The sequence below is a fragment of the Pseudopipra pipra genome, chromosome 6 (genome assembly GCF_036250125.1).
Source record: "Pseudopipra pipra isolate bDixPip1 chromosome 6, bDixPip1.hap1, whole genome shotgun sequence".
Classification (NCBI taxonomy): Eukaryota; Metazoa; Chordata; class Aves; order Passeriformes; family Pipridae; genus Pseudopipra; species Pseudopipra pipra.
In genome coordinates, this window is record NC_087554.1 from 14,955,031 (window position 1) to 14,974,150 (window position 19,120).

Sequence of the window (19,120 nt, forward strand, 5' to 3'; positions counted from 1 at the left end):
GTTAGCTACAGAGTGACTGCTCAGAAATCCCTTAAAGTTCCTTCCATTACCTACCTTGGTCCTCTCTGGGAACTAGAGGACTAAGAACTCTACGAGTTCAGTGCAATTCCACACTGGTATCCTGAGAATACGTGTAATATTGGTTCAATGTGGAACTGTTTCGCCACCACCAGGGCTCTAAAATCAGCTGTTACCACAATATCTATGAAGTATTGATAGTAACAGCATCTTATCTATTTCTGCAATAATTAAGAGAGATTATTTTTATATACATATACAAGCACATATATTTTAAGAAGTAACGAAGCACACTTATACTTCAGCTAACAAAATGGTAACACTGTAGCTGGAGATCTGTTTCTGAAAATTGTTATGCACCATTAGTAGCAAAAAATATTTAGCTTCCTGATAGGAAAAGGTCTATATGTGTCCAGGAGAAAAATTAAAAATAATAAGTAAGATCAGAACCAAACTGTTAAAACAAGATCTGCATTGCCTTGGATGTTGAGTTTCACTTCTGTAATATGAAGCATTCATAGGCATTGACTTGTTCCTGAAACCATCACCTGCACATTATATGAAAACAGAGACTTGCAAGCAGTGTTTCCCGTACTGTAAAATACTTGGATTTGTTAACAGCACCTAACTGTAAACAACAAGTTAAGATTGCACTAAGAACACAGAATGGGTGCCTAACATTTCTAAAATAATGCCTGAGTTGTCCAAGAGATTTCTTGTAATTTTTAACTGTAAAGCTTCAGTGTGACAGTGTCTAGGTCACATGTGATTTGTATCTAATACATTATTTAAAAAAAAAAAAAAAAGCTGCTTAGCTGTTCAGGTGTAAAGGACATCACATGAAGTTATTAATTCCATATATTATTTGTGGTGGAGTGATTAAACACTTCACAAAACAGGGATGAGTATGAAGTAGTTCCATATATGACTATCTCTCTGTAGCCCTTTCATGCCCCGAGTCAGCAGTTCACATCTGTTCTTGGTCTATGCACGCAGGGCCAAGGGGGCTCTACATGAGCTCTGCACAGCCACAGCCCGGTGCCTCCTCCCAGGCTAAGGAGCACTTTCCTGGCACAGACATAAAAACAGCAGAACTGTGCCCACAGGCTGCACAGCTGCTTCCAATGATGCTATGGTCATTTGCAGGCAAAGCAAAGATGCTTTGAATTTAAATTCTGTTGAATTAATTTTTTTTATTGTCCCCAACACTCTCAGCAGCTCAGTCCTGAGCTAATCTACACCTGGCAGGAGGGTATCTTTAATTAACAGCACTTGATTTTAATTCGATATAAAGGATGTCAGAGTTTCATTCTACCATACCTTCCTGCAGCAACCATTCCTGCTTTCCATCCTATCTGATCCCACCAATGGGTGGCTGGGAAAGCAGCAGAGGGGAGGAAAGGCACTTCAGAGTAGAGAATGGCAGAGCTACTGCTGCAAGCAGGCCTTCACAAGCAGCACTAAGAAAGTAGAGATTTCCTCTATACAAAACATTGTCTTCAAGGCAGTTTTTACACACGCAAATCCTTAAGATACTGCTTATATAGTGCCTGGAGGAACTGGGTCTGATGCGAAGCAGCAGATTTCACCTGACCAATCTGACTATCCTTGACCTGGGGATATCTCAGACTATAGAGGACCATGTGTCCCCTCATTTAACATATACACACCAAGTTCTACCATCTCCATGTCAAACTATTAACTTTGTCTTATTGAAATAGTGTTGTTTACAGGGCCTGTTTGAGATCAGGGCTTCATTTTGGCAGCATTTGATGCTTGTCAACCACTATACTACAATCAAATACCCAACAGACTAAGTCAACAGCAAAGAGAAAATGGAAGTAATCTCCAGTATTTTCATTTGACACAGGGCTTAACTTAACTGACCAATACTACTTGAAAGGTCTGTGGCAAGGCTGCTAGTGGAATATAACTAAATAAGCATATAACTAAATCAAGCATAGTCTGCTGTGCTGCAGTGTCTTTTATCTAAAGGCTTCTGAGTATTTTAAACAGTCAGTATCATAACAGAAGTAAAAAAACCCAACAACAAACAAATAAACAAAAAAAAATCAACCCCCCAAAAAACCCAAGTGAAACAAAATTTCCTTCAAACAGAAGCAAGACAGAAAAAGACAGTTTCAACCACTTAAATTTGGCTGATTTCTGTCCCAAACCCCACACTGTCCTACAGATATAAGCAATTTAATTCAGTACATAGTGAAATATTTTAAGGTGCAAGTTTGTAAGAAAACCTCAAAACATGCAAAACAAATAAGGAAAGCTCTCAATTTCATTTTAAAAGTGTTGCTCAGCTCCTCAGTCACTCTCTGCTGTGAGCTGTCTGCTTACCCTCAGGATAGGTTGACTGCAGGATACATTTTAAAGTTGCCATTGGATGAAGCAGTGAATGTGATTTTCCAACACTGTAAAAGAAATTTAGAATATGAATGGAATTTATAACTTCATTTGATGCCTACAGTACTGCCTGGTGCCACAGAGCAATGGTCTTAAGAATACATCCATAGTACATAAGCCCAAGTGATTGATTATTTGGGGTTTGTTCAGAGATCTACCCCAGCCTTTTATTCTTTGTATATATATATATATTTATAACACCAGCACACACAGTGTTTATATTGACTTTAATATGGCCAAAATAACAATTTCTGACCTCTTTGATCCCCTCTGCATGCAGCTTCACTTGAGCTATACTCCAAGGATATTGTATTGCCATATGAAAATATTGTAGCCTCTTTCACAGTGCATTATTCATTGCATAGATGTAAAATATGGGGAAAAATTACTAGAATTCAGGCAACTAAGAAGAGAGGGAAAATGTTTGTCATTACTAATACAGACTAGCTTCAGAAAAAAAAATGTGTGGTTGTTTTACTTATCTGCCCCAAACCCAATTTTCAATAACCCACTCCTAGACTATCCCTATGTCTGAATACTAACAGTAAATCCAAGTCTATCACTGACAGAGGGAAACTACATAGTTGCAGTGACTCCAATGTACTCCATGGTCAGATGAACTGGAACAAGCTGTGATGTTAGGAACCTATTATTTCAATGCAATTTCCTGAGAGAGAGCTGATCTCCTTTTAAAGAAATAGTGTGCAATTACTCATTCCAGCTTTATCACTTATGCTTTCTGAAGGAGCTGCTCTTTTCTCAGGGCTTCATTTTTCATCCCTTCTGTCACCATAACCTAAATAACCTGTATTCCTTGTGCAACACACCAGTTCTAACGTCAGAAGTGTGCTGAGCTCTGTAATTCTAGTGCCAATGCTCAGTGGGAGCTGGGAACTCTTGGCAGTTCTTGTCAGAGGCCCATTATGCTGCCTAACACTTCACTGTGGTTTGTGAACCTCAGTGGCTTTTATGGATAGCAAAGAATTGTTAAAGCCACAGGTATGTAGTCACTGTGGTGGTCCTTCAAACCACGGGGAAGCAAATCCTCTGATCAAATGTCTTTGAACATTATAAAAAAAATTTCATCTAATTTTAGCGTCATAAAACCTTTGACCCTCTTGTAAGATGAACAGTAGGCAGCAAAGTAACTGCTAAGAGTTCAGGTCTGTTTCAGCTCCAAAAACTCTGATGTTTAAATGTGTTGGACATAAAAAATACAAAAAGGCAGTGGAAATGGTAATGGGGAGGTGTTTTTTCTTTGCTCACTATACTTAGCCTTCCTAGCCTTTAAAAATCCAAAACTCCTCACTTCAAAATAGCAAATGAGGTAATGATTACATCTTGATATCACTGACGATGGAGTCCTTGGGATTTAATGGAGAAAGTGCTAACAGCTCAAAATAAAAGGAATAACACTCAGTTCCTCTTATCTAACTTAAGTTGCATTTGCCTGAGGTCCCCCTTATATTGGAATAAGAATCAGGCAGCCTCATGTGGCATTTCTGCAATCTCATACCTGTGGGTCACATGCAAAGCAGAACTTATAAGTAACATAACGTAATACTTTGTTGTGCAATTATTCATCTGTCATTTCCTGTAGGGATACAACTGGTGGGTGTCACTTGTACTCTGGTGCTTGTTTACTTTAGAATTTGAGTAAAAGATAACATCCTCTATACCAAGTAATTTGAAAGCAAAAAGGAGGATTTATGAATTCAAGGACAGTGCTTTGTATTTCCTGATTTTCTCTGGCAATAGGTGAGATGTGAAAAAAAAATTTAAAAATTAGAAAATCTTCCCACACAGACCCTGTGGGCCAGAGCCAGGGCTGAATGTGTGGGGGGACAAGACTACACTATGCTGAAAAACAATTGCAGAAATAAATAATAAAATTTAAGACTTTTCATGCCTTAATAACTTAATGAGCACGAGGCACTTTTAGTCATGGGAAAACACAGATACAAGCAGTGCAGCCAAATAAGGCCAACCTATGCCAATCCTCCAGCACAAAGCAGATGTAAATATGGTAAATCCTCTTTCTCAAGCACATGCCTGCCACTGCAGCTCCCATGCCATCCGGTGCAGAATGCATTCCTGGAACACAAAAGATGTACTCTTGGCATCTCTTCCTTCTGCTTGACAAGTATGACTGGTGTTTGCAGGACAGATACAAGAAAAGGCACCTCTGTGCAACAAGTACATCTCTGCTGCAGTAAAATTAAACAGACTAGATGACTTACCTGTTACTACAAAAGGCCGGGGGCAAAAGGGTATGAGGTGCCAATTCTGTGCCTAGTCCACTTGCTTATATCCCTCTTAGATTGTACTTGCTGGAACTTTTCTTCAAGCCATTTGGCTACTTGCTTGTCTGTTTATAGGCATAAAGTGAAATAACAAGCAATGTACCATTCCTGCTGTCATTGTTCTTTGTTATCATCCATATTCCATGTCTCAGACACCTTCCATACTGTACAGATCATCATACTGTATTCCTCAGTCAGAGCAGTAATATAAGATTGTAACATGACTCACCTGACTGCATTTTCCTGCAACCTCTACCTGATCTGTCAATAACCTTCTGCTCTCTACAGAATATGGTGTTAGTGAGACTCCCAGAAGTTCAGGATAGGTATAAGTGAAACCCCAGAAGGGTCAGGATAAAACTAGGAAGGATTTTCCAGAGCTGTTTGCAATGCAGCATTTCCAGGAGCAACAGTTCTCAGCACAGCATTAAGCACATATCCAATAATGCCTGTAGTAGCAAGATGCACTGGATCTACTTTACTAGAGCTCCTGTAATTCTCTAGCAGTACCAATAGGTAGGCAGCCAACATATTGTCACCTCACTTCAAGAAGTAGTACCTCTCAAGGGTGATATTCTCTGGGAGTGATGTTACTATGTTGGCCAAGTTAGTACTGGGAGAGACGGTCACCACCGTCACTGGAGTGCCTTTCCTGGGGGACACGGCTTCCTGGAGGGACCCAGGTCAACACGGTGGTGAGTAAATGTTGAAGAGGTAGGTTGGGTTGGAAGGATTCTGTGTTCTTCATGTAGCATACCAAATTCTGCTCTCGTGCCAGTGTAAAGTCCATCAGTGTGATATCTACTCAGAAGAGCTTCATAGCAACATTCAAAATATGCAGTAATATAAAAATCAGGAAACTAATAAAGATACCTAGATAAAGATATTTATTTTAATGGCCTTAGAATATTGGGGTAACTAAAACTGAGTTGTTATGTAGGAATCTTAATTCTTTTACATGTTCTTCACATTTTCTCTCTTTTTTCTCTTTCTCTCTTTCGCTCTGTTTGTTAACATTTACTTGTTATTATTGTACGTTGCTTGCGACTTGTGTATGTTACAGAGTGTCACATTTTATTCTGTGAAGTTTTTCTCCAATTCCCATCAACCTGAGCTCCATGTTGGGCAGCCGAGGAGATTACAATACAGTTCTTTAATGCAAAGAACAAGGAATGTCACAGACTATAGGTAACTTCACTGAGCTTGTGACACAAAACCTGATGCGAGGTATTAATGCAAAGAGTAAGTACTTGGTATGAAAATAGAGCTACTTAGTTAAATTACTTTCTTTTTTTTTTCAGATAGTCTGCATGAGAAAAATTAATTTTCATTACTCTCCAGCAGAAAAAGCTCCCAAACCTACCAATTCAGGATTTTTGTCACTGCCATTTTGAAAACCAGTGGTGCCCATGCTGACACATAATTGTTTGTTTTCAAAGGCTTAAACCCATGTTTTCTATGCTGTTCTTCTCTATGCTATACTTCCTTCCATACACTCCAAGTCATAATTTCATAATTTCATCATCCTTTGTCTGTGGTTTAATATATCTTCTCCATAATTCTTTTTCTAATTTAATATAGTTATATCCCTTTCACTCTAAGGACCTGATTTAACAACAACGAAAATAAGCCCCTACCCATGGGATCCACATTTCTTAATCCTGCATGAGGCTCTGGAGCCTATAAAAATTGATTTCTGTAGCCAAAGATGGTTTGGCACAGAAGCATAATTTTTACTTTGCTGAATGATGTACTGAGCAAAGTATTTTGTTTACAATCTCTCCCATTTACTCCCCAAAACTATGTTAAAATAACAATAAAAAATAGCTGATGGGCATTTCTGAACATTTTCTAGAGAGATAGCATGGACTTTATTTCTTACTTTTAATTCTCAGAAAATTCAATATTAACTCAGAAATCACTATAGCCATGTACCAACTCAAGAAAAGCATATTTTTCTCAGTGTGAAGTTCCTTTACTACCTGATTTGTTATTATGCTCTGACCCTCTCTTAATCAGTGAAGAAGCACAGCAGAGTTTAGATGGAGTCTATCATAAAATTGAGTGATTTAGAGTGATGCAATTGATGATTGGCCAATGAATATTAATGGCCAGCAAATACTATCTAGGCAACTAAAACAGAAACAACTTGCTAACAGGAGTGAAATTTGAATTAAAGAGACTCAAGAGAGTTGGGAATTTAACTGTAAATATTTCCTTTCCAAGTAACATCTCAGAGAGAAATCATTGAATCACAGAATCATGTAGGTTGGAAAAGACCTTCAATATCATCAAATCCAACCATCAGCCCAACACTGCCAAGTCCACCACTAAACCATGGCCCTAAGTGCCACATCTACATGGCTTTTAAATATCCCCAGGGATGGAGATTCAACTACTACCCTGGACAGCCTGTTTCAATACTGGACAACCCTTTTGGTGAAGAAATATTTCCCAATATCTAATCTAAACCTCCCCTGGCACACACTTGAGGCCTTTTCCTTGTGTCCTATTGCTTGTTACTTGTTACCTGTCTACAACCTCCTTTCAGGTGTTTTTAGATATCAACAAGGCCTCCTCTGAGCCTCCTTTTCCTCCAGGCTAAACACTTTCAGCTCCCTCAGCTGCTTCTCACCAGACCTGTGCTCCAGACCCTTCCCCAGCTTTGTTGCCCTTCTCTGGACACGTTTCAGCACCTCAATGTCTTTGTTGTCGTGAGGGGCCCAGAACTGGGCACAGGACTCAAGGTGTGGCCTCACCAGTGCTGAGTACAAGTGGTCCTGCTGGCCACACTATTCCTGATACAAGCCAAGATGCCATTGGTCTTCTTGGCCACCTGGGCACACTAGTGGCTCATGTTCAGCCAGCTGTCAACCAGCATTCCCAGGTCCTTTTCCACCAGGCAGCTTTCCAGTCACTCTTCCTGCAGCCTGTGGCGCTGCCTGGGGTTGTTTTGACCCAAGGGCAGGACCCAGCAGGCCTTGTTGAACCTCATCCAATTGGCCTTGGCCCATCAATCCAGCCTGTCCAGATCCCTCTGCAGAGTCATCCTACCCTCCAGCAGATCAGCACTTCAGCTTGATGTTGTCTGCAGACTAACTGAGGATGTCCTTGGTCCCTCATCCAGATCATTGATAAAGATATTGAACAGGACCGGCCCCAACACTGAGCCCTGGCAAACACCACCAGTGACCAGCCACCAACTGGATATAACTCCATTAACCACCACTTTCTGGGCCCAGCCATTCAGCCAGATTTTTACCCAGCAAAGACTGCACCTGTCCAAGTCACAAGCAGCCAGTTTCTCTAGAACACTGTGGAAAACCTCTACCTCCTCCACTAAGTGAGTCTCCTTGTCATAGAAGGAGATGAGGTTGGTCAATCAGTATCTACCCTTCCTAAACCCATATTGGCTCAGCCTGATCCCCTGGTTGTCCTGCACCTGCCACAACATGATGGCACTCAGGGATGATCTGCTCCATGACCTTCCCGGGCACTGAGGTCAGGCTGACAGGCCTGTAATTCCCCGGATCTTTCTTCTGGCCATTCTTATAACTAGGTATCACATTTTCCAACTTCTAGTGAGCCAGGACTGATGACAAATGATGGAAAGTGGGCCAGTGAGCACTTCCATGAGCTCCCTCAGTACCCTTGGTTGGATCCCACACAGCCCCACAGACCTGTGTGTGTCTAAGTAGTGTAGCAGGTCACCTACCATTTCCCCTTGCAAGATGGGGGCTTCATTCTACTCCGTCTTCCAGCTCACGGACTGGTACTCAGAGAACAACTGGTCTTACTATTAAAGACTGAGGCAAAGGCAGCATTATGTAGCTCATCCTTTGTCACTATGTTTCTCCCCCCATCCAATAAAGGAGAGTCTCCTTAGCCTTTCTTTTGTTGCTAGTGTATTTATAGGAAATATTTTTTATTGTCTTTTATGGCACTGGCCAGATTAAGTTCTAGTTGGGCTTTCGCCCTTCTATTTTTCTCCCTGCACAACCTCACGACATCCCTGTAGTCCTCCTGAGCTACCTGCCCCTTCTTCCAAAGGTGATAAACTCACATTTCTTTCCTGAGTTCCAGCCAAAGCTCTCTGTTCAGCCAGGCTGGTCTTCTTTCACCAGTTCCTCTCTTGGCACTTGGGGACAGCCTGCTCCTGCACCTTTAGGATTTCCTTACTGACTTCTTTGCCCTTCAGGATTGCCTGCCAAGGTACTTGGTCAACCAGTCTCCTAAACAGGCCAAAGTCTGGCCCTGTAAGTCCAAGGTAGCACCAAGTCAGCACCAAGATCTGCTGATCCTCCTTCTTACTCTCCAAGAATCAAAAACTCTATCATTTTGTGATTGCTATGCCCAAGATGGCCTCCAACCATCACATCACCCACAAGTTTTTCTCTGTTCACAAACAACAGGTCCAGTGGGGTAACTTCCCTAGTTGGCTGACTAGGAAGGTGAAATCTAGGGATATAAAGTCAATGGATATTTTCAGATGACAAGCAGCTCTTAACTTCTCCACAAATCAAAGTTAAATATCTTTGAATACTTGGATTCATACTCTTAACTTCATAATCATTTGCTTAGCACAAGAGGTATTAGGCAAAAGTGATGCTGCAAAACTAGGATGCAAAAAGGAATGTAAAATCCTTGCTTTTTTTTTTTTTTTTTAGAATAAAGGCATATGAAAAATCTGTTCTTCAGCAGCCTCAGTGCTGCTCAACTTCCCACTTCCAGTTAATAGGCTTGTAGCTAAGAAAAGCTAGAGCACACCTCTGCTCCTATAGCTTTCTCTCACTAGCCCTAGAGCCAGGGAAAGCCATCATACCAAAAAGAATTTCCCATAGCCAGCATAATATGACACAGTACCAGCCCTTTTACGCCACCAGAAAAGCGTGAGAGGACTGAAAAACAGAAGAGTAATTAACTCAGTGGACAACATACCAATTCTTTCTTTAGAGATCCAGTTGGATTAAAGGTCTCTGTTGTTAGGGACCTTGTGGAGATCCTTCTTCATAAGACATTTCAGGCAGCTACTGTGTGTGCTAGGGTTAGCAACAGGTTTAAAATGAGCAAATGAAAATGACGCTTAAGTTCTGAATGAGAACCAAAGGATACTCTCAACTGATCAGGAGTGGCACTAGCCACAGACAGTAACCCTAGGTTTGGGATCAGGACTATAAGAGCACAGTTGAGCTCTAGACAAGCTTAATTTTTAGGTGTACATGGAGTTGTGGTGTGGAACGTAACTTTACTCAGACAAGGTTTCCCCAGTAGCAACATCTTCATCTCTCAAGCAACTTACCTTCTCAGTTCTGGCCCTTCTTTGCACTCAGTTGCTCCTGCCTCCTTCCTGCCAGTCAACCCCTTACCTTATAACAGGGCTGCAGAGCCCTGAGGTCACTTGAGCCTTTGTGGAATGGCAAATGGCTGCTCAGGGAAGCTGTAGGTACTCAAGCTGTGTCCTTGTCTCTTTCAATCTTTAAACAAGGGTAGTTGGGAGGAAGATAGTCTCTGTTCTTCTGGAGGAGATTGTCAGTGACCTAATGTAACCAAAAAAACAGTACTGTGTCTCTTAATTGCTGTGTTTCTGATCTAGGGCTGAGAAGACCTCATCTTCTTTAGCATAACATGAAAGAATCTGTCATGGCCCATGTAGTCTGACACTGACTCATAGGTAACTATACATGGGTACCATGCTATGAACTGTGGGGATTCTCTCAGCCCTGTTTCAGTCAAACCTGCAACCCCCAAGAGGAAGCAGTGTGAATTGCGACCATCCCTGGCCCACACCTCATTTCTGAAGATATCTGAAGTGAGAAGGGTAGACAGGAACTCGTTTCTTAGCAGCAGTTGGAGAATGGCAGTGTCTGCTTAAGGGAAGAGGACTGGGGTGACTTTCCCAGTGCAAGAGCCATTTCTGTACTAGTGCCACATTTCCAAGCATAGATTGAGGTAGTAAGTGTATCATTGATACTCTGGACATAAGATGCAGTTCAAATAGCTGAAGATTCAGTGCCAGACCCTAGCTTATAATCAAAACTAGCAACACTGGTAAAGCCACTACGACAGTTTGCAACCAATTGCAAAAAATTTGCAAAAAAACTACAAGAGAGATGAGCCATGCAGCAGCAGGTACCCAGGCAGTCTCTACTGTGCTTCTCCACAATCAGCAAAGTATACTAATGCCAAATCCAGCAGTTCTCCTAAGTTTTGCTTGGAAACACCCAAGGTATTTGGGTGTGCAGACAGATAGAGATAGCAGATGGAGATGGATGAGACAGGAAAAAAAACCAAGTGGAAGCCACGCAAACAAGGTAGTTGAGAAACAAACTACTCACCTGGGAAATATGCTGACTACTTTCTTTAGCCTCTCAGCCAAATCTCTGCAGGAGAATGTTTAAAGTTGGTGCAGTTAACTAGGTATTCACAGATAGGACAATTAGGGAGATAAGGTGCCAAGCTGAGAGTCAGAAAATTTTGTTGTAAATAACCTCTTACATAGCAGTAGGCAAGTCACTTCACTGTATGGTAGTTTTACCCATCTGTAAAACAGAGGTGATAATATTGACTTTCTTCATGGAACAGAACCTAAAGAACAAAAAATGCTGTACAAGCCTAATTCGGATTAAGCTAGGGGGGATGGCAAGACTCGTGTGAATTTGGCAGGCCAGAATGAAGCCTTAGAATCTTTAAGCACCTAGAATTAGTTGCCATTAGTATAACTAGACTGGTAGCCACCAGACAGCAATCGTTGCAGTAGGTTTGCTTCAACTGGAGTTCTCTCAAAGACAAGGTCAGTCTTGGAAAAAACAAACATGCAAATGGAAACTTGAGAAATCAAACTAAAATAACATAATTCCATTCAATCTTTATACCTTCTTCCTAAAGTTCAGCTCGTAGATCTGCTAATGAAAACAATGAGGACTTCTCATTGGATTGATGACATCAGAGATGTTTTCTTTATTCCCATAACAGAATAATCACATATTAAATACCAAGTGATTGTCGTGTCCTGTCTCCAGGGAATTAGGTGCTGCAGCCAGTGGTTTGGAACACAGCCACTCTAATTAACACTTACTTATATACACCAGCAATAGATGCAGTCTTCTGTGCTGGCAATTTCTCTACTTCCTAAATATTTTGCCAAATTGTCATTATGGATTAGCATTGTTATCCAGAATGTGAATCCTAAGGCATGGCCCATGCATGTAATGTTCAAGGGACATTAGTAGAATAGTTCAGCAATTTTTCTGCATCTCCAGCTACTCTGTTCTCTTCCTCTTGAATAGAAATAAAATAACAAAGCTGTGGATTTTTAACAAGCATAGAGAAAAATTCATCAATGTGAAGGGACCCTGAAGGGGCTGCAAGAGCAAGTTCCAGCTCAAGTTGCTGGAGATTTATAATGCAATTTAAGAAATTAATTCAAAGAAGGTCAATATTCTTGCCACTCAAGCACAACAGAGCCTGCAAGCTGCTTCCCAAAGGATCAATGGCTGTTACCAGTGAGCAGCCTCACCCACAACCACTCTGCTCAGAAAGGTTTTGAGCTCCTGAAATGGACCAATTCCCCCTCCATCATTAACAATTTAGTTTGCAAACCTGGGCTCAGGAGTAGCAGTGGGTGTCTCAGAGATTTCAGTGTAGAGCTCTGCTGACACAGCTGCCTCCCTCATTTCAGGATTAGAGCCATGAGCTTGTAGCAGTAGAGGCTTATGAAGCAGCCCAGTTCTTTGCTCATCCCCAAGAGGACTGCGGCTCTCCCCAAACACAGTTAAGTGATTTTTAAATCAACGGCTCAGTACCTGCAATGTCACGGTTACTATGGCAGCTGTACCAAGTTTTTGTGCAGAGTGGTATTAAATAGCAGTGAGTATTATAAACAGAAAGGAATTGCAGCTCAGTGGAACCTCACAACTTTAGAATCATATTGAAATTAGTGTCCAGAAGTATTAAAATGCACCTATAGCTTTCGTCTTTTTTTTTAACGTATTGAGAGACCTAATTATTTCATTGCTCACAAAACATCACTACCTCCCTCTCTGGGGAAATAACTGGCTGATTCTGCATAGAGAAAAAAAAGAGGCAGAGGTGAGATCTGCAGAAAAGGCTGTTTATGTTGTGACAAGCCAGTGACATTTAAATAGAAGAAAAATAAAGGCATAGAATGCAATTACTAGTGCGTGATATACGTGTGTGTGTGTGAGTGTGCATGTCTGTGTGCGAAGCAACAAATATAACTTGAAAACACTTTTGCCTTCTACTCATGTATGTTGTCCATCAGAAGATCAGAATCATCTCTCCAAACCCTACCTAATGTTTTTTTTTCCTTGGGCTTGTTTTATTACTTGGCTTCGAAATAATTGAAAAATAAATGAAAGTATTATGTAGCACTCAGAACAAGCTAGTATGTGAATCTAGAAGTGGCACTGAAATTAAGTCTATCTGTTAAGTTTGTCTTTCCTTAAAGACTTGCAGAATCACCCATTGCCTTACAGTGTCTAGGTAATAAGCATTGTGCAACCGAGGTGTAGGATGCTGCCAGTACCACTCAGTTAACATATCTCAGCATTTGTGGAGCTTTAGAAAGCACATTTTGACTGTTTTTCCTCCCTTCAACCAAAATACTCATATCGAGCTGTGCCATATTTCGAGTATATTCTCAATACACTAATTTGCACTTTAAAGCCCTAAAACAAATACTCCACTAAACAGTACTTTGTGTTATAAATGTAAAATCAGTCACACAGAGAAAACATATGATTCTCAGTCTATCCTCATGGGAATGCGTGGAGCAAGGTGGGAAAATCTGACAACCTATTTTTATCACTTACAGCCAAGAGTAAATTTTACTCTATCTAGTTTCCAAATTCATGGCCTGCTGTAGTGTTTTCTGTATGTAGTGTCCTGTGCTGGCATTGCAAATACTGTACGTGTTTCAGAGGAGAACATCAGAAAATGGATTGTTTTTTCTTAAATCCACGTTCTGCTGTTGTATTTCCATATGTAACATACTCTGTGTGTCTAAAATGTGTAGAGCCATTCTGCATGACTGATACTGGAAATGCTATAGAACCATCTCGGTAAATTTTGGGGAGGGGAAGTGCAGGAATTTCCCCCTCAGTAATACTGCACACGGGCATAAATCAGCACAAACAGAATATACTCAAATTCTAAAACACAACTCACAGTCCACTGCCTCTCCAGAGTTCTGAGTGACAGTAGGCTCCATGACAAACCAGTCATTCATGCACCATCTGACGTCATGCGAAAACATAATCTGATTTCTAACCGCAGTCTTCTGCTCGCAGGACTAGGAACCAATGCACGCCCGTTTCTGAAAGTGCCCCTCTGTGCGGATGTACAGGTGGCTGCTGTTACCCCTAACGTGATCACTTTTTGTTTCTCCTCCCACTTTAACAGACTTTATTTTATTTTGGTGCAGTGCACACGAACGCAGTGTCTAGGACAGATGTGCTACCTTTTATAGTGTCGCTATAGAAGTCTTTAGCTGTGAACCCTTAATTTGCAGCTGGAACTCTAATAAACAGTGCATAGTGTTTCAATAGCCTTCTGCTTATATGTTTGAAGATTCGAAACTGAATGGTGAGGTGGCCAAGGCGGCGCTGGCAAACGAAGACTGTCCCCACATAGACCAGGCTATTACGCCTGATGAGGGCCTGCCCTTTACGCGCTCTGGCACTCGGGAGAGATATGGACCCTGCTTCCTCTTATCAACCGGGGAATATCCCTGCCCGCCTGATGGAGGAATAAGAAAGGGTATGTAGCTGGGGTCCTGTGACCATGTAGTTAGCAACCATTTTAAATAAATAAGAGAAAGTCAGCTGTAGCTGTAGCACGCGATAGTGCGCTTGCTGTAGAGATGCACGTTTGGGCTGGAAACCACCACCTGATGTCTGCATTTGGAGTTTCTAACCTATTTCTTTCAGAAAGAAAAGCCTGAGGAGCTGTAACTACCCCATGCAGCTATGCTAGGCAGTCGAGTCTTCCACCCCAGCTGGTGCAGTAAGCTTTAGTGGAGGATGCTCTACTATGCCCTTAAATTAGCCCATCCTCTAAGGAGAGACCAATTAACATTTCATAGCAATGAAGGTTTGCCACTTGGAAAGCTCACAAATCTTACCAAACTCTGAGGAGAACAGACTTGGAGGTGGCTGACAGAAGAGATAAAACACAAAAGCAAAACATCCTCAAGAAATGTGAAATGATTATTCGGCTACCTTAACAGAGCACTAAAACAAAGTATTTGGGTATTCATAACTGCTTAGTTCAACAGAAAGAGGAAAGCATGAACATCTGTTGGCACAGGTGTCTTACAATTGGAAAATAATCCATCTAAAATCCTTTCCTAAATAAATCATTATCAGTTAGTTTCTCAGACTTCTGACAGCTACAAAAATCTCAGAAGTAACTTCATTTTAGTTTGCTAATGGTCAGAATAATCTATTTAGCAACAGAAGTCAAATCATAAGAAAAACCCCTTCCCTTCTTAAAATAGGCTGTTGTGTTTAAATAACGTAATGTGAGGAAACCATGCAAACCAAAATTAAGAGTTACATCTATATGCATCGAAGTTGATAAGGAACAGGAAATTTGGAAAAGAAATTTCTCTCTTCAAATCAGTGTTTACCACTGGTGTACTGTATATAGTATATGATATAGTCAATATTTTAAAACTGCAAAGATTGTATGATGTAACCATACACTGAGTATGGAGTATAGAATTCCCATGTGCCATTTTATGATGGGCAATAGTTATAGTAAATGCCAGTTATAGATAGTGTATGTATTTATAAGTTTAAAGCTCATCATCAACAGATATAGTAGGACCACAAGACTTTCATATGAAAGTATATCCTCTAAAATTTACCTTTGTAGCAAAGCATTTTACTTGATTCTGTATTGGATAAGCATTGGCCGTGTTCATTCAGCCTGGGCGAGTTCAGGTGGTTCCAGTGGATCAGGGGAACACTCCAAATGGCACATCCTTTGGGATGGGGAATGTATGGTTTTCACGATGCACTGCAACCGCCTCTCGTTACTGAATGAAACAGAGGCTGGTTGGCTAAAGAGTAATATACGTCAGCATATTGTTGGCCTGTTTGAAACACGTTGAGAGCATCTTAATTGTTGTTCCAACAGAATTTCATCCATAGTTTGTGCAACTCTCTGTACACTTGCTGAGCTGTTTACGTGCACGTCTGAAAAAGAAGCGGGGGGGGGAGGGAGGGAGGGAAACAATGCATGCAATTTTGGGTTTATTTTTCTTTTTTTTTTTAATGCTGAGAACAAAGGAGTAGTATCTCTATAGCAACAAAATGAATTCTATGCTGCCTTTTCCCCCTCCTGCCCCCAAAGATGCCAGAAACCTTAATTTTGCCTGAAGTAAAAATGCATGAAGTGGAAGGGAGAAGTATGTGTGAGTGTATGACGGAGACATAGAAAATCCCTCCCACTGACTCTTCTGTTTTTTAGGGTACAACCATGTTGCTGCCTATAGGATCAATTAGATAGCCTGACCATCCTTGAGAAATGATGATTTTTTTTTTAAAATATATATATTTTAAACTTGTTCCGTATTTCAACGGCCTTCTGAGTCACGTTGCAAGCGATACTACTCTCGGCATGTCTGTGCATGCAGATGCTATTGAACTGGCTACAATGTTGACCTCATTCTTAGTCCATTCTGTCATTGATCCAATGCTGTACTTTGCATTTTTCTTTTAAATGAAGGTTACGAAATGTCACGGAGCCTTAACAGCATAGCTGGCATAAGTGGAAAAGCGATAGGATTATCCTCAGTGTCTGCGCCCTACAGCTCTCCTAGTCCAGTGAGACGTTCTTGGTCTCCCATCCCATCTATTTTGTAGCATGGATCAGTAGCAGAGAATGGTCTAAAAAGCTTTATTTTCAATTAGCCTATGCCATGTTGCATATAGTCCAGGTGACTAAGTCTGAAGATGCAATGTCTCACAGTAGCACCTGCTGGAAACGGTGTTACTACTGATGCTAGGTGACAACACTCCTAAATAGCACTCAGATGACATAGGCAGGCATTGGCGTAGTACTGGTGGGCCATACGTGCTGCATGGTATCAGTACATAGGATGAAGGGTAGATGCACCAGATAGTTTCCTTCCTGGTGCATCCTGCTAGTATGTGCTTATTTTGGCTAATGGTGGATCTACTGGCTCTGTATGGAATGGGTTAGGCATTTAGTCGATGCTGAAACATGCCAACGATGGAAGATTTTGCTTTTCTCAGGATATTTTTGAGCCATAGGAACCCTGCAGGAGTTTGAGCAAACAAGCACAGTAGGATGAAACTTTGCATGGGCACCTATTTTAAGCTGAAAGCAATACTCAGACACACTGTAGAGAGGTCTCAGTCTGGCTGACTGCATGGAAAAAAAAAATCCTGTTGAAGAAGAATATGGCTGCCTCTGCATGTAGCTATCTCACCTTTTCCTCCTTCCTTTAAAACTAAGATGCCGAGCTTGATGTGAAAAGAACAGGGAAGAAGCTCAAGTACTGATTGTATTCTTTACATGCAGATCTTTGCAAAGAAAGTCCAGTCATTGCTAAATATATGCCAACAGAGGCAGTCAGAGTGACCTGACAAGGCAAGATGGAGATGAACATTGATGGCTAATAAACATCTGTGTGGAACTGTGCAGGCATAGAAGACCTTCTCATTTGGACAAAGTTAACTCGCTCCATGCAGGTTTTATGGATGATTCTTCATGGTTCTGGAGTTGTACTAGAGATGCAGGCTTTTTCTACGGCCAAAATGTAACAAAACTGTAGAAGATCTTTTTTTTTTTTTTAATCTATTTTTTTGTTCCATAGCATGAATTGCATGAAGACAAAAATGAAAATGAAAAAAAAAAACAACAAAAAAAACAAAACAAACAAAAAACCCCAAAACAACACACACACAAGAAACACTGCAAATGTATGATTAAGAAGAAAAAAAAAAAAAGCAAAGTTATATATTTTCTTTCAAAGCTCTTTACTTTTACATACATTGTTGTAGCCAAAATGTAAAACATTATAAAACTGTACATTTCTTTGCTATGGATCGCTTCTTTTTGTATACAAGATACAGAGTAATGGTTTTAAAAAGTGCAATCAGGCAGTCATCGGTCATATTGACCACGCCTTCACAGTTCATCACACCGACATGGAAATCAAGAACTTTTAATCCAACTAGAAGTGTATAAAAATAAGAAAAACTTTTTCCTGTCTGTTTTTGTTGGCATGCTTGTGACACATGGGACCTTCCTTCGGACCTGACAGTAACAGCTGGGTAATTTTCCAGCTCTGGTTATGTTGTATTTTATTGATGTATAGATCCGTAAAGACCCTTCATAAATTGTTCATATTAAGTAACCAGTATGAATTTTAAACAAAAGAGGTGTTATTTTAAAACTGGGACTTATAGTACAAAATCAGGAAAATACTCAAGTATAAATGGTCTCAAAGTTTAAGAAACAAGACAACAGCATTGTATGCAATTTAGTACTGAGTAAAATGCATGCACAATGTTATGCAAAACAATTCTAGCATGAAAATAAATTTTGTATCATGGTTTCAGTGCCTGCTGTATAGTGTAAAGGGGAATCCTTTTCTGAAGCAATCAGGGGTTTCCAGAGACTTGCTTCTAAAATCTTGAATAAATACAGTGTTCTCAACAGAAATGTAGGAGAAAAGCTTGGTATTGCTTTGGTTCTACAATGCTAATTTTGATTAGTAGATAATAAATGAAGCCTGCAAACACTTGATACAACCGATGTCTAAAGAATTCGCACCATTAGTAATTTTACAAGGGAAGAGTAAAAAACCCTATAATTATCTAGGTATCTTCCTTTTCCCTCCCCAACAATAATAAATGTTTGTCTTTTTAGCTGATTAAATGAATTCAGTTTTTCTTACTTCTTTGGGCCCCGTCCTTCACTTGTTCTTCACTGAGCCACAACAGTCCACCTGACACGAAACTGAAAGAAATCCAGGTGTCTGAGTTGCACTTGATTTGCCACACAAAACATGCACCAGTAAGAACTGAGACACAATGGGATTAAATTTCATTTTAGATGCTACAAATGACAACTATGGCCTATGTATCAGCAGTGTTCTAGTTGGTTGAGCATTTTTGGTACAGTACTTCTGTGAAGGAAGGATACACACCTTTATCCTCATGTGAGGAACTTCAGAAGAGCTGACAACCTTCTAGGCAAGCCACAGCATCTGCAACTGCTGATGAGAATGGGAACGTAAAGGAATAGTATTCCTACGGTCTGGAGGAAGTAGAGATTAAACGCACAAAAACCGAGAAGAAACACTCATGGCTCTGGTAAGTGCTAAA

The 19,120-nt window shown here is 40.6% G+C and overlaps 1 protein-coding gene across 6 annotated transcripts in view; it reads left to right on the forward strand.

Annotated features, from left to right (window-relative positions):
- KCNC1 (potassium voltage-gated channel subfamily C member 1) overlaps positions 1-19,120 on the forward strand; it is a 126,421-nt gene that overhangs the window by 90,145 nt on the left and 17,156 nt on the right. The window contains exons 3-4 of one of the 6 annotated variants that reach the window (XM_064657481.1): positions 14,328-14,516; positions 16,491-18,675. The exons of 1 other annotated variant lie outside the window; for it this stretch is intronic. In XM_064657481.1, coding sequence (XP_064513551.1) covers positions 14,328-14,516; positions 16,491-16,627 — 326 coding nt within the window. In that variant the 3' untranslated portion in view covers positions 16,628-18,675. Of the gene's footprint in view, positions 1-14,327; positions 14,517-16,490; positions 18,676-19,120 lie in introns of those variants that run through there. 4 more of the 6 variants (XM_064657482.1, XM_064657484.1, XM_064657480.1 and 1 more) reach the window with 4 other exon arrangements.